The sequence below is a fragment of the Cavia porcellus genome, unplaced genomic scaffold (genome assembly GCF_034190915.1).
Source record: "Cavia porcellus strain 051 isolate PalLab524CR breed Dunkin Hartley unplaced genomic scaffold, mCavPor4.1 scaffold_25, whole genome shotgun sequence".
NCBI classification, from domain to species: Eukaryota; Metazoa; Chordata; class Mammalia; order Rodentia; family Caviidae; genus Cavia; species Cavia porcellus.
In genome coordinates, this window is record NW_026947508.1 from 21,943,108 (window position 1) to 21,959,471 (window position 16,364).

General features: G+C 37.2%; 1 protein-coding gene across 1 annotated transcript in view; it reads left to right on the forward strand.

Moving 5' to 3' along the window:
- The window catches only part of Ythdf2 (YTH N6-methyladenosine RNA binding protein F2), a 33,767-nt gene extending 19,184 nt beyond the window's left edge, over nt 1-14,583 (forward strand). Inside the window, exon 5 of the mRNA XM_013154154.3 lies at nt 13,737-14,583. Coding sequence (XP_013009608.2) covers nt 13,737-13,760 — 24 coding nt within the window. The 3' untranslated portion in view covers nt 13,761-14,583. The remainder of the gene's footprint in view (nt 1-13,736) is intronic.
- The last annotated feature ends 1,781 nt before the right edge of the window (nt 14,584-16,364 follow it).

Consider the following 16,364-nt stretch of genomic DNA (forward strand, 5'->3'; position numbering starts at 1 on the left):
CTGTTTACTTTTTTACATTTACCATTGAATTCTGTGAGTATAGTACACAGATGATCAAGGAGAAAGGGTCTGCATGTGGCACTTCAGTCTCCTTTCCGAAGCAGGTAACAGTTTAAGTTTGCATGCTGCTGCCACCTTCTGGATGAAATTCTAGTTTTAACAAAACTAGCTCAAGTAAGTGCCTTAATGTTTTTCATCCTTGCAGAATAAAAATTTCCTAGTTGAACAGATTTAATTTTGGTTAGCTGTAGAGGGACTATATTGGGATTTACTGTATGACTTAGCAGAAAGAACAATGGAGGACAGATAAATAGTATATATTAAAGTGCCAGTTTTACACTTTGAGGCCAACTACAAAAGAAAATAAAAAGACCAGTGGGGACTAGCTAATGTCATCAGAACAATTTTGTGTAAGAGTTAATTGAGTTGGATCTGGAATGATGGTTAGGGAAAGAGAATAGAATTATAATGGTCAATCTACAAGTTTGAACTGTTAGATATAAAGGCAGGCAGTTGCTTTTGTTCTCCCTTTCCGTCTCCCTCCTGGTGCCCCACTCTCCCTCTGCCTCTGCCTCTTTATTTCTTTCAAATAGGGATTCATATTACCCAGGCTTGCCTTAAACTGGATAATCTTCTAGCTCTCAAGCCTCCCCAGTAGCTTGATTACAGGTGTATGACACCATGTATAGCTAAAATTGCCCTTACCACCTCCATCTCTTTTGCACAATCAGCCTCTATCTATGTATCCACAGGTTCTCTCTTTCTTTCTTTCTTTTTTTTTTGTGAGAGGTAAGTGAAAGGGTTGCTGGCCCAGACCGGACACTTTAACCAGGAAAAGCATCAGCCAAATTAGGGAGCTCCTGCCTCCCCGCCCCTTAGAGATTTACCTGTAACCCTATACCCCTGCACTTAGTAACCTATCTCTGGCGCCAAATGTGTGCCAATGGGCTACCTGTGCATCCCTAATACCCCTTAGGGTCCACCCCAGACAGAGGCTACTTATGGGCCTCAGTTCACCTGTTTGAGAGAGTGTGTTCCAGAGAGAGTTCGCCGGCCCCAGGGTGGAGATGCTGTGCCCTGGGGGCCAGGGGGTCTCTCCCCGCATTCCCGAAATAAAGGCTACTTGTATTTTATACTTCTTATCTTTGCAGCCACTGCCGGCCACTCCACTCCTCAGTCCACTCCTTCCCACTCCACTCCTTCCTCTTCCTCGCCTTCTCAGACCTAACAGTAGGGTCTCAATATGTTGTGTAGGCTGGCCTTAAACTCTCTGTAGTCCAGGCTGGCTTTGAACTCCAGGTGATCCTCCTGTCTCAGTCTCCTGAGTGCTGGGGTTACTTTTGACTATTGTGGATCAAAAATATCTAAGGGCTGGGAGTATTAGCTCAGAGGTAGATTACTGCTGAGCTATACTCCAACCTCATATAACTTTTAGTGCCTGCTTACCCTTTAGTACTGGTGATTTAAAGCAGGGCCTTCACTCTGAGCTATATCCTCTGCCACACCCAATTCCTGTTTCATGTTTTTAATTTTTGAGATAGATTCTTGCTAAATTGCCCAGGCTGGACTCAAACTTGGAATTTTCCTGTCCAGTTTCCCAGAGTGCTGGGATTGCAAATGTATATAATAGTCACTGGCATATTTTTGGTAATTGGGATTGAGCTCAGTACCTTATGACTAAACTAGACATCCTTTTTAGTTTTTATTTGGAGACAAAGTTTTACTAAATGTTTTAAACTGAGCTTGAATTTGAGATCCTTCTCCTTCAGCTTCCCAGAGTGCCATACTCTCAGCTGAATGAACATAGTGTTGTTCTTTTTTTAAAACACATTTTATGGGGCTGGGGATTTAGCTCAGTGGCATAAGCGCCTGCCTTGCAAGCGCGTGGTTGTGAGTTGGATCCCTGGTACTGGTTTAAAAAAAAAACAAAAACAAAAAACAAAAACCAGGTAAAACACATTTTATGTATTCATATTTAGACATTTTTTGGACATCTGTGTAACAGGTCTGTTTAAGATGTCTGCAGTCTCTTGCAGTGATCTTGCAAAATAGTGCCTTCTACAGTAGGAGACCTAAGATTCAAAAAGGAATAACTTTCTCAAGCTAGGAAATACTTTTTTTTTTTTTTTTTTTGTTACAGCGATTTGTTCTTGTGTCATTGGGCATTTTTCACATTTATCACTTAAAATGCTAATAGTGTTTTTTGTTGGTACTTGAGGCCAGTCTTTAAGCATTGAAATCAAAATAGAGCAAATTAGATCTACTCTACGTAGTCTCCATGATCCTTTGCCAAAAGTTGTGGTTAATAACAATGTAAGAAAGAACAGGAATGGTTCTGAATAATAATCGGAAAGATTTTAGTACTCCATTCTAGTTTTATAAATGGGGCTGAAGATTTGGCTCAGCTGCATAAGCACCTGTCTGGCAAGCGCTAGGCTGTGAGTTTGATCCTTGGTACCAAAACAAAAACAAAGAAAAACTAATGTATAATTTTATAAACAAACTGCATGGGTACCTCAATTTATTTGCAGCACTGGAGTTTAGAATCTAGACAGGTTTGTGACTGATGGGAGTCATTGATGGAAAAAGTTATTTAGGGTCAGTATAAATTCCAGGAAATACTACTGATTTTAAGATAATATTCAGTTATCTAGAAAATTTTTAAAAAAATGTTAATATTAGTCTTGGTGGTAGATTGCCTTCTTAGCATATACAAAGGCCCTGGATTCAAGATTCCCAGCAAACTTTTCCCCTATATATTTAGGTGCTACTTCCAGAGTTAGTGAATTAAACAATTTGTATTTAGTAAACCTTTATTATTTATAGGATTAGAAATTACTGAAAAGCTGGGCATAGTGGTATGCCTGTAGTCCCAGTCACTTGGGAAGTTGAGTTAAAAAGATATATTTAAAAAGTATATTATTTTTTTGTACTGGGAATTGAACTCACGACCTCATGCTTAGTTGCTTGTGCCACTGAACTAAACACTGCCCTAAAAAGATATCCTGAACTCAGCATATTCTTGCTGGCTCAGCGGTACATAAACTACTGTCCCATTGGGCAGCTTTTTTTTTTTAATAATTTTATTAGTAAAATGATCAATAAAAGTGATTAGTCCCTTTGTGCCAAATGGGACAGTTATGCATGTATTGCTGATGTACTGCCCGGCAGCAAAACATACAAATACGGCACCTCTGTGAACTTGTTAAACCCAAGAGATGGGGTCTAGCTTATACAACATGGGGTGAGCCTATTTGGGTCTTGCTGTGTTGCCCTAGACTCAAGCAATCCTCTTCCCTTAACTTCTTGAGCAGCTGGGTTAGAGTTTGTGCCTGCCTCTGAGACCACCATGTGTCTTGCAAAAAACATCACCTGGGAGAATGATTGAAGAGAGGTTTCTTTGTACAAATTAGTGATAATATTGTAATTCTTATTGTTCCTCACCTACTGAATGAACAAGGCAAGGCTTTATAATCTGCCTCTTGAAATTTGAGAATTGGACTGTATAATTAGTGTCATGTGTTTTGTGCCCACCTCCTCCCATTTTCTCACCTCAGAATCCTCTTTTTTTTGGTGGTGGTGGGGTACTAGAAATCAAACTTTTTTTTTCTTCTTCTTCTTTTTTTTTTTTTTTAAGAAATCTCAAACTTTTGTGTGCCATGCTGGCACTGTGCTGCTGAGCTATGTCCCTGGCCCTTCCTCTTATATTTCATGCAGGTTTGGATTTCATGCAGGTCTAGTTTCTTTGTATGTCCCATTCAAAGTAATTAGTCTTAGTTCTGTTAACTACTGTAACCTCAAGTCGTAGTCATCAGAAACAAAAAGAAAATCCTTGTAGTGATATATACCTGTAATCCCAGTTACTTGAAAGACTGAGGCAAGAGAATTGAGTTTGAGGCAAGCCTGGGAAACACAGGGAGTTTCTCTTGCAAAACAATTTAGAAAAAAGGTAAAAAATCGTTTCTGATAAATCTGGTTGTAAAATAACTTGTTTTGGAGTAGTTTCCTATTTTTTTAATCACTAGGATGTTAAGATACTCTAATGAGTTTACTGCTTGTCCATTAAAATGTGGCAGAATGTTTGACTTTGTTACCTCATGTTACAATTTTTTTTTTGGAGACAGTTTTGTAGTTCAGGGTGACCTTATATTTGGTTTGTAGTCTAGTAGTACTGGCTCTGAACTTGTGATCCTCCTACTTCAAAGCCTTCTAAGGGAGTAAAATTCAGGGCCTTGTGCATGCCAGGCTGGCACTGTGCTGGTGAGCTAAATCTCTGGCCCTAAGGTTTAGTTTACATTATTTAATATCCCTCCACCACATCTTTCTTGTATTGGTGATTGAATCCAAGACCTTGTGTATGGTAAGTGTGTACTCTGTAATTTGAGCTACAGAGCTTTAGTGCTTGCCTTCTATTGTGTCTTCCTGTGAGCATAGTATTTTTTTTTTTTTTTTTTTTTTTTTTTAGAAAATTGGTAACTTTCAACCACGAAATGTAATGGCCACTGGCCATCCTGAAGTTGCTGTGAAACTATGTTAAGTAGTTTTAACTATATTAAGTGGTTTTAAAAGATGATCAAGGAGCAATTGACTTTTGAATTCCCTACTATCCCGAAGAACTTTCTGTCATTTTTTTTTTACTCCATCTCCATCTTCAAATAAACTGTCATCTTTTATTGATAAAAAGGTGATCAAGTTTTGGAGTGTGGGGAGAGAGACTCTTGTTGAGTATATTATATATGGTAGGTCTTTTTTTTTTTAATTTATTTTTTGGTGGGTCCTTTTTAAAAGAGTGTTATCAATCAAACATGAATTATAGATTTTATGTTCTTATTACTATCATGTATGGTAGCGGAGAGACTGGGAGCTCTGGAGAAAGACGTGACTTTATATTGATTTGAGCAGGTAAATTTTTTCAGAAGCTGGCTATTCTTTTTAAAGCAATGTTTGCTAAAATTTTTTTTCTTTTTCAAATTTTTTTATTAGTACATATTGGTTATACAGGTTAATGGCAGTACATAATAGAGAACTGATACTTTATTCTTTTGTCTATGAAGAATATTTAGTGTAACTCTTTACGTTAGACTCATTTAACCACTATTCACAGCATTGGATACTCAAGATTGATGGGTTGAAGGTTATATAAATTTATATGAGAAGGTATAAATATCAGGTTTTATTTATTTATTTATTTATTTTTCTTTTTATCGGTTCTGGGGATCAAACTCATGACCGCCTGCTTACAAGGCAGGTGCTTATGCTGCTGAGCTAAATCCCCAGCCCCCAGGTTTTATTTTTTTAAATTTAATTTATTTTATTTTTTTTGAGGCAGGGCCTCATAAACAGGCTGGCCTTTGAGCTTACTTATGTAGCCCAGGTTGGCCTCAGACTCATAGTGATCCTCCTGCCTCAGATTCCCAAGTGTTGGGATTATGGATTTTTGCTGTCATCCCAGGCAAACATCAGATTTTAAAAGTATAGATCCAGTATCAGTGGCATAGCACTTGCCTGGCAAATGTGAGGTTATGAGTTCGATTTCCAGTACCCACCTCTGCCCCAAGATGCTAGAGAATAAAATTATATCCAGTAAATACCTGGGTGTGGTGGTACAATTTAATGATGTCCTGTGTCAGATAGATGGGAGATGTAGCTTATTGTGAAAAGTCTGAGTTCAGTCCCTAGTACCAATAGTAAATACATATGAACATGCCTAATTATGTTTTAGAGTCCACTTAAAAGTGAAAGAATGGGGCCTGGGGGTTTAGCTCAGTGGCATAAGCGCCTGCCTTGCAAGCAGGCAGTCCTGTGAGTTCGATTCCTGGTACCGATAAAAACGAAAAAGACAAAAAAAAAAGTGAAAGAATTGGCCTGGGGCTATAGCTCAGTGGCACAACTGCCTGCCTGGCAAGTATGAGGTTGTGAGTCTGATCCCTGGTACAAAAAGAAAGAAAGAAGAGGGAGGACTAGGGGGTATACAGATTAATAGTAGTGTACTTACTTAGTGTGTATAATGCCTCACATTTGATCTCAGCACTGCAAAGGAGAAAAAGTACAGAAACATTGGGATGGTAGGAAAAAGGAGAAAGGGTATTAACCCAAACAGAAGAAAACCAAATACCTTTCGGGTTTCTCTGAAGGACTTCTGGTGTCTCACATCCCATAACCTAACCCGTCAGTTTTGCTTTGTGCATTTCAGTTCAACTTTTTTATTTTTTTATTTTAACAGATTCTTGTTGTATAGTTTCGGCTGTTCTTGAACTTACTGTGAGGCAGTCCTGGTGCTGGGATCATAGGCGCACACCACAACTCCCAGCTCTGTGATCTATTTATGGTGTATTTTATTTCTTTCATCTCCCTCTCCCTCCTCTTTGCCTGATTGTTGTATTTATTAGTATGCCTGCCACTTTTTATTTGGTATAGGGCCTCATTATGTAGTTCAGTGGGGGCTGAAACTTGAGATCCTCCTTCCTTAACCTAAGAGGAAATGCCTCACCGTCCCCAGCTACTTGTTGTTGTTAATGTCTTACTGTGCCTAGTTTTTTCATAGGCCTGTTCATACAGGAAGAGACATAATACATACAAGATTTGTTTCAGGCATCCACTAGGGGCTAGAAAGATAGCCACTAAATGAGAGAACTAGTCTGTAGTATATATGAAGAGATTTTGTGTGTGCCAATATGAGGAACTACAGACCAAATTTTCAATTTTTTATCCCCTCCCAAATTTTCTATTTTTATAATCGTTTTTGTTTTGCTTGTAGTTCTGAGGATAAACCCAGGACAATGTGCCTGTTAGGCAAGTGCTCTACAACTAAGCCAGTCTTCATTCCTAAATTTATTATTTTTGTTTGTTTTGTTTTGAGACAAAGACTTGGCTGTGTAACCTAGTCTGACTTTGAAGTCATTTAATGTAGTCCGAGCTGAATACCAATTTGAGATGATCCTCCTGCCTCAGCCTCTCAAGTGGTGTGATCAGAAATGTGCACTAACACACCCAGCCCTGTAGTTAAAATAACTACAAGTAATGCCCATAGTTCTGCATACTTAGTCCAACACAGCAGCTTCATTTTTTTTTATTTAGAGAAAAAAAGAAAAGAAAATTTTAAAAAACAGTAGAAAAAAGAGAGCTTCTTTTTTTTTTTGTCTTTTTAATTTTTTAAAAATTTTTATTTAAGGAGAAAAAGGAAAAACACAAAGGGTACAAGTAATACAAAATTTAAAAAAATAAACAGTAAGAAATCACTAGTTAATAGATTACATATTCTCATCTTAGTAATAGTTGTTCAAGTTACAAAGTTGAAGCATATAAAGTGGGCTTTCAAACAGTGAGAGTGCAAACAGTTTTGTTCAATGATCCAAAAAACAGTAATATGGTTATCTATCTTAAACACTTAAACATATATGCAGTTGTAACCTTTAGAGCACTTTCTTTTCTTTTGTACCATGACAATTGCACATTTTGGGTTTTATTACTCCCACAGTTTTTATTACTTTTTTTGAAGAGAGTAAAACCAAATGGGACATACCAGAACAGAGTCAGTCAAACCAAAAGGATGGACATAATAGATAATGTAAAAACAAAATATAAGGTGATCAACAATGGTTACCATACTGCCTCTTGCTATTTTAAGAAGAATTGGCAGTTATAACAAAATTGAACTAAACAGTAAAGAATAAAACCAAAGCATTGGAGACATTACAGGATTTTAAAAGAAAATAATTGTCAACCGGAATGGGCGCCATAATGATTCTTATTGTCTTCATAGTTATGCCTATACTTTCGAACTTGGTACTATCAAGCAAAGCAGAATAGAGGAAAATCAGTCAAAACAAGATAGTGAGGGCAATTCATTTTTTTTTTATTTAAAGAAAAAAAGAAAGGAAAATTAAACAGTAGAAAAAAGAGACCTTCTTTTTTTTTTTTTTTTTTTTTTTTTTTTTTTGGTCTTTTTTATTTTTATTGGTACCGGGGATTGAACTCATGACCGCCTGCTTGCAAGGCAGGTGCTTATGCCACTGAGCTAAATCCCCAGCCCCGAGAGCTTCATTTTATTGTAACAATTTTTTTTTTTTCTTGTACTGGAGATCAAACTTACAAACTTGGGCTTGCCAGGCAGACGCTTGTGCTGCTGAGCTAAATCACCTCCTAGCAGTTTCATTTTAAATTTAGGAGGAAGTAATGATAGATAGGGTCTACATGACAACATTAAAGGGAAAATCAGTTTTCTATTGCATCATTTTCATTGTTCTGGTGTACATCTGTCTGTATATAAGTGTCTGTTAATACCTGCACCAATTCTGCCATTTGTACTCTCCAGCTCTTACCCCCTTATTGTATATTCTTCACCTTTCTTCCTTTCCGCCTTACGTCTTCTTTGTTAAGTAACGCCAAGGTATACTTAACTGAGAAATGCCAGTAAGTCCCAAAGACCTACCCATAAAATCTTTCACTATAAATTGTCAGAGTTAATTCCTTAAGAGTTGTCCTAGTAGCAATGGCAAATAATCATAAAAATGACAGAAAACCTGCTGTGTTTGTGGGAAAAGTCTTTTATAGAAACCCAAAAGGGTTTAATGTAAGTAGTTAATAAATAATGATCCTTGTTTGTACCATCTCCTTGTCATTCTTTTTCATTCTAAGATTTGTGAAAGCAGCTGACAAAACTTTTTATTCTAAAATACTTTACTCTTACTTTGATAATTTTTAGTGTAAGTTTGAGGAAATGCATTTCAATTTTAATTGGTAAGCAACTTTTGGTATACTTTTTGGTATTGGGGATCAAACCCAGTGCCTTTTTTTTTTTGGTACAGGGGATTGAACTCATGACCTTGCATTTGCCAGGCAGGTGCTTACGCCACTGAGCTAAATCCCCAGCCCAAACCCAGTGCCTTGTACATGCTAAGCATTTGTTCTACCACTCCAGGTATACTCTGGTGTGTGTGTGTTTTGAGATAGGATCTTTTTTTTTTTTTTTTTTTTTTTTTGTCTTTTTCCTTTTTATCGGTACCAGGGATTGAACTCATGACTGCCTGCTTGCAAGGCAGGTGCTTATGCCACTGAGCTAAATCCCCAGCCCCGAGATAGGATCTTGTATGTATTCTAGGCTGACCTTGAACTTGCACAGTCCTCCTGCCTCAGCCTCCTGAGTGCTGGGATACAGGTGTGTACTACCACGTCTGGCAATTGGTTATTTTTTTTTCTGATTTTGTTTTAATCAGAAGAAATAAACGAAAACTCATTTCTTCCCTCTTCTCATTTTTTAAAATTTATTTAAAAGCTAATAAAAGCAATAGAACAAAACAATGAGAACGATATTGGCAAAAAACAGACAATAGGAAATCCACAAAAATTACTATATTGCATATTGTTATCCTTTAAGTAGATGCTCAAACTACTAGCTTTAGGTCTACACAGTCAAACAGTTTAAACAGTAAGTTCTTTTATTGCTATCATCTCAGCCTGCATTCTTCTAAATCAGCCAGTTGTTGTGGGTGGAGCACTGCCTGCACAAGGAAGGGTGTTGCTGCTTCCTCTCCCATTTTATTTTTGAAATATCTTTAAACTTAGAGAACTGTCAGTAATAGTGCCAAAGGGCAAGGGATGTGGCTCAGTGACAGTGCCTGCGTGGCAAGTGTGAGTTCCTGAATTCGATTCAGGGTACCAAAAAACAAAATGCAAAAGAATCCCTTATACCTTTAACCTAGAATCATTGCTGTAACCTGGAATTTTGCTGGCAATTGAGTAAGTCATACACTGAGCATGTGCTGTACCATTGAGCTATGTAAAACCCTATCTCCAGTGTAGTATTTTGCCATAATTGCCTTATCATTCCTCTTGGAGCTGTGTAGTAATTTTTCTCAAGCCACTTGACAGTTAAAGACCAAGATATTATGCCTCTTGCATTTATGGAATCATAGTGAGTGATCAAAATTAGAAAATATAAATCTGACATAGTACTGCTGTACTATGATAGGTCTAGATCCATCCCCCTCACTGGTCACATTGTTGCCCAGGCTGGCCTAAAACTCTTTGGCTCATTTGGTACTCCTGCTTCAGTTGTCTTACACAGCTGGGATTGCAGATATTATCTGTGCTGCCTAGCTTCCAGTTTTCTGGGATAGCAGATTTTTTTTTTTTTTAACGGTTTAGGGTCTTAGGGATCATATTTCTTATCTCAAGTTTTTTTTTTTTGGGGGGGGGCGTCTTTTTCGTTTTTATTGGTACTAGGGATCAAACTCACGACTGCCTGCTTGCAAGGCAGACACTTATGCCGTTGAGCTAAATCCTCAGCCTTGTCTTTAATGGTTTTAAGAAGCAGAGCCAGGGATATAGCTCAGAGGTGCAGAGCCTACCTGTCAAGCCTGAGATCCTGAGTTTGATCTCAGATAAACCCTGCTGCTCCTCAAAGAAACAGTATGTGCTTCTTAGTGGATCAGTTAAGAGTTTCAGTTTATGCCATTATTGGTAATGCTGATTTTGATCATCCACCAGGCTCTTTACTGTAGTTACTGTTTTTTTCCTATTAATAGACGAGAAGATTATATAAATGTCTTGCTCATCAGCTTTCCACTGTCTTTATTTTAAAATATATTGATAAATCTCATCCAACTAAGATATTACTATAATAGATGTTTACTTAATATTAACTTTATATAGTGTTCAAGTTGCATATTTGGCCAGTGGAAGGACCTTTAATCAGAAGCCTAGTGATGCTTACTATTTCCAAGTCTGAATTTTTTAAGTAAAAATACTTTAAAAATTGATTTGTTTTTTAACTCTACCCCTACCCCCCACCATTGTGCATGGTACTGAGGAATGTACCCAGGGACTTTGCACTAAGCTACATGTCCAGCCTTCTGTTTTATTTTGAGATAGGATCTGAGTTGCCCAGGCTAGGCTCTAATTTGTTATCTTCCTAAATCTTTTTTTTTTTTTTTTTTTTTTTTTTTTTTGGTTTTGTTTTGGATTCTCCTGTCTCAGTCTCCCAGGGCCTTTTACTTAGCTATATCCTCGACCTCTTTTTTTATTATTCTGAGATGGGGCACTTCTAAATCACTAATATAAATTGCCTAGGCTGGATAGCTTTTTATGTACCTGCTTCAGTCTCTGAGTGCTGATTATAGGCATATACCACACCACGCATGATTTGAAGTGCTTTCTTGATGTTGATGAAGGTTTTGTGTGTGTGTGTGTGTGTGTGTGTGTGTGTGTGTCTTTTTGAGACAGAGTCTGTCTGTGCAGTTCAGGCGGGCCTTGAGTTCACTTTGTAGCCTGAGCTGGTCTCGAACTCGCAACAAATCCTCCTGCCTCAGCCTCCCGAGTGCTAGAATTACAGGCGTGAGCCACCATGCCTGACTTTTGATGAGGGTTTTAAAACAGCTAATGTCAGAGGTTTTTTTTTTTTCTTCTTTTTCTGCGTTGTCTAGTTCAGACTGGCCTTAAAACTGAGGGTGATCCTCCTGCCTCATCTTCCCAAGTGTTGAGATTGTAAGTGTATGCCACACACCTGACTAATGCCAGTTATTTGTATAGTTTGCATCATTTAAAAATTTGAAGTAAGGCTTTTGGACGGGCCTGGTGATGCAGGCTTGTAATCTCAGCACTCTAGGAGGCTGAGGCAGGAAAATTAGAGGTTGCATGTAGCCTGGGCAATTTAGCAAGACTTTTTCTCAAAACAAAATAAGGTTTGGTTTTGTAGCTGAGTAGTATAGCACTCATCTAATGTGCAAGGCCATGGTTCAGTCCCTAACACTACCAAAAAGAAAAGATGAGATGCAGCAATTAGTATGATTACACAGTGCTAATAAAATTTTTTTCTGTTTAAAATGTTGTTGGTAAGAATGCTGATATATTTTTCTTAAATCTGGTATACCAGTGATACAGAGTTTAGGTTTTCTAATATAGCATCACGGCAAATAAATTTTGTCTGTAAACTAGATGTGGTGATACATACCTGTAATCCCAGTACTCAGGAGGCTGAGGCAAGAGGATGCCTATAAGTTAGTGGTCAAGATCAGCTTGAACTACATGGCAGAAGCCCTGTCTCAAAAAGATAAAGACAAACTACCTCACCTACTCAAGAAAATCTGTATTTCTGGAATTACTTTAAGAGATTTTCTAGGAGGTCTTTGCTTTTGTAGTATCAGGGAATGAATCCAGGGTCACATGTATGCTAGGCAAATGCCCTGTGTCTTCTAGAGGTTGTTTTTTTTTTTTTTTTTTTTTTTTTTTTGCTACCAAGAATTGAAGTCAGGATCTTGCGCTTGCCAGGTAGGCACTGTGCCACTGAGCTATATCCCTGGTCCTCTATAAAGGTTTTTGTTTTTTTGTTTTTTTGTTTTTTGTTTTTCGGTACTGGGGATTGAACTCAGGGCTGCACACTTGAAAGGCAGGCACTTAGGCTGCTGAACTAAATCCCCAGCTCTACGAGGTGGTTTTTTTTTTTTTTTTTTTTTTTTTGAGACAAGGTCTTTCTATGAAGTTCAGGCTGACCTTGAACTCATTATGTAGCTCAGGAACACATGGTGCTGGGATTCAGGCATATGCCACCATGCCCAGCTAGTAACTTGTTTTCTTTTTTTTTTTTTTTTTTGTCTTTTTCATTTTTGTCGGTACCAGGGATCGAACTCACGACTGCCTGCTTGCAAGGCAGGCGCTTATGCTGCTGAGCTAAATCCCCAGCCCCGTAACTTGTTTTCTTATCTAAAACAGGAATAATAGTCCTTGCAGGATGATTATAAAGGTTTTACAGTTTTCTGCCTATAGCAGAAAAGCCCATAAGTGCTGTTCTTTTTGGAAGGAATCAGACATTAGAACCATAGTTTTCATATGGTAAATGAGAGCAAATACATGAGGTTTAGGTCTTGCGTACATTTAACCACTTCATACTTCTTATTTTGAAAGCCATGTTATAGTCAGTTTTCAAAGTCCATCCCTAAGTGTATTTTAAACTTCGTAGGGGAAGAGTAGTTTTCTTGCTTACCATAGATTTAACAGCTTTCTGTATGTCAGCTCATTAATTTTTCCATAGCCTTGTGAAATACTTATCTTTACAGAAAAGGTACCTGAGGCCCGTGAATGTGTTTAAAGCATTGGGATTGGTATAGGATTTGAATGTAGATTGTCTGACTTTGCTCTTAGATTTTGTACTATGTATGCTGTCCTATTTTCAGACCATTGATGTATGTTTGACATTATTTCTACTAGGCTGGTAGAGGTGAATCTATGGTACATGTGCCTCAGCAGACAGTTTGTATCATTGAAAGCTCTTAAAAGGTTTGCCATCACTGCACTGGGCCGTACTTCAGGCTAATTACTAACTTAAGCCCTAGAGCAAGTATAGTAGAAAAATTTAATCTGTTGAGTAATGTGTAATACATTTTTAACTTATTTGCTTGTTTGATTGTGGTTTTTTTTGTTGTTTTGTTTTTTTGAGATAGGGTCTCACTATATAGTTTGTTGGCCTTGAATTCACTATCAACAGCTATCCTCCCTTAGCTTCTCAAGTGCTGAGGCTACAGGCATGGCACCATCATGCCTAGTTGTAATGGATTTTAATGTAAGAAGTACTGTTTGGGATGTTTAAGTGTTACGGCTTACACGATCTAAATAGAAGTCATTTTACTTGTGTAAATATTCTGTCTAGCACACATAACCAAATTTTTATTGTGTGAAGTTTGAATTCTTAAACATGTTCAGATAAGTTTTAACCATTTCAATTTTTTTTTTGTTTCCTCTAGGAGCGTCAAGGTCGTGGGAAGTAAAACGCAGTTCTGCATAGACTGCAGCAACGGTTGCATCTGCAAATCCTAAGAGGAAAAATGACCTTCAAGAGAATTAGGACTTTTTTCTTAATCTCATTGACTTCAGAGACGATTGCAGTCTTGCAGTTTAAGTATTGGAATTTCACAAAAGACATAGGACTTAACTGGAAAATGGAAAAAAAAAAGAAAAAAAGAAAAGAAAAGGAAAAAACTAAACAAAAACCCTCTAGGTAGTTTAGGTGAAAAATGTCCCTCTTATTTTGGCTTTGGTTGTGATTTCAGAGCATAATGCTTTGTTTTTTTGTCTTTTTACTATGTTTTTCGGATTTTTAAGTCCGTAAGTGCATACAATTTTCTCTAATTTTTAAACCCTTTCCTCCTCCCATTTTGACATTTGCACTTGGAGAACACGAGTTGTGAAGGTTTTGGGTTTCTACCCCAGAAAGTGGGAATTTGATTTTTCCCTTCCGAACTGGAAGAGCATTTTTATGAAGAATTTTTGTCTTAAGAAAATTTAACAGTGTTACCCAAGGTTGTGTCTTTAAGGGTGGTTCATTTTCTCTGACCCTTTGTTACTCAAAGTAAAGTACTAGGAGTCCTAAGAAACGTTCTGTTCTTGTACATTATACTGATTAAGTCAAGATTAATTTGATTTCAAAGTTAAGAACAATGATAAAAACTCGTTTTCAGAAATGCATTTTGGAAGAGAAAAATATTGTAAAACGTGTAGTGAATGTTTCTTGTTCAACCAATGAGGAAAGGGCATCGCCTTTCTTTTTACCATTAATCACTTCTCAATAAACGTGAGATCCTGTTGAGCATTGCTTCTAGTACCACTTAGTGTTATTTGACTCTGCTATATTTTGTGAAAAGTTTTTGAGTGTAAGGAGTTCAAGAGGTGAGGTCGCAACTATTTTTTAAAGTTTGTATCAAGATGAAATAGTTGAGACTTGCTTTGTACCAGGGCTGAATGGCCACAACCTGTAAAGGAAGGTGGACCAATATTCATAGTGCTTTATTTCTGGATACCTCCTGGAGAAGAAGATAAAACCACTGCTCAGTCATTCAGTATGAACGAATGTTTGTGTTTTTAGGTGCCAAGCACTTTGCTAACTACTGAAATTTTACTGTATCTTTAATATAAAGAAGGTAGCACACAGGATTTAATCCAAAATATAGTTTATTTAGACAGTATTCCAAATGGATGCAAATTCCAGAAAAGGAAATTCCAGCAAGTTTGTTTCTGTGAATCTTAAAACTACAGTGGCATTTGATGCTTTCTTGTTTATTCACCAAGGTTTGAAGGGCTTCTCAGAATTCTAGCTCTTAAGATGTCCCAGTTTTGGAGTGTTAAACCTTTGTGAAAACATTTGTAGTAAGAAAATGTGTTTTAATACTGTGGGACACTTATGCCCTCAGATGACTGACTTGTCTTATTTACACAGCCCTGCCTACTACGTTAAGGATGCCAATAAAATAAATCTGTGTGGATTTCTAGTTAGCAGCATAGTAAACACTGTCAGTTAAGAACCCTTGCATATCAGAGGTGTAGTACAGTATTTCTGGACATTTCTGTCTGCCAGTTTTCGAAATACATTTCCCCAAATTGAGAGTTCCTTTGTGTTTTCATTAATTTGAATATGTGAGATTTCTCAATAAGAAATACAGCATTCGATATTTTCATTTTTAGTTCCAACCTCTATGCCGTCTACAGAATACCTTTGGGGTACACTGTTGAGTATTTTGCCTTCACAAGGGAAAATACCCAGACAAAAGGAAATTCAAAAGTAATTTTACCTAGGATTTTCCATGTTGAATCAAGGGGAGTAAAAGATGATTTAAGGATTTTTTGCAGTTTGAAATGGTAGCGCCTCAGTAATTTAAGGTGGTGCTTTCCCATTTTCATAATAGATGCAGAAAATACTATTAGTTTGGAAATAGATTGGATGGAATTGGCTCTCCTATTGCTTATCTAACCATCCCTAGTATTGAGGGGTTCAGGATCTTAGACTTATATTAAAACAGAAAGAATACTCCATTGTCTTTTATGGTACACAACATTTTAAAAATTAGACTGTTAAAGAGGTAGGTATAAAACTTAATTTTAGTGAAGACCACAGAATGCAGCTAAAGTAGGTCTGTTATTTACTAAAGACAACTTTGCCACTGGGAAATTTTAACTTTTGACTATTTCTCGACTGTTATTTGTGAACGTAGTAACTGACTAGCTGTTATTTACTTTTTTCCTTTGTTGAAGATGAGGGAGAATTGAACAGTCTTAGTTCATATTAGTGACAATTCAAATAATTTTAAAACTTTCAAATACGCTTTTAAATCAGCTGTAGTTTTGAGTTACACAGCTAGTTTATTCCCCTCCCCTCAAAAATCCCCCCAAATCAAGATGTGTTATTTTCACATTCAGTTAATTTTAGCTACATTTGGTTGACTGTCTTCTCTTAACAGGTTGTACGTTTTATTTTTTGTTTTTTTGAGAAAGGGCCTCGTTTTACAGTCCAAGCCAACCTTCAGCTTACGATGTAGCCAAGGCTGGCCTTGAACTCATAGCAATCCTTTTTTTTTTTCTCCTGACTTTTTGAAAGTTTC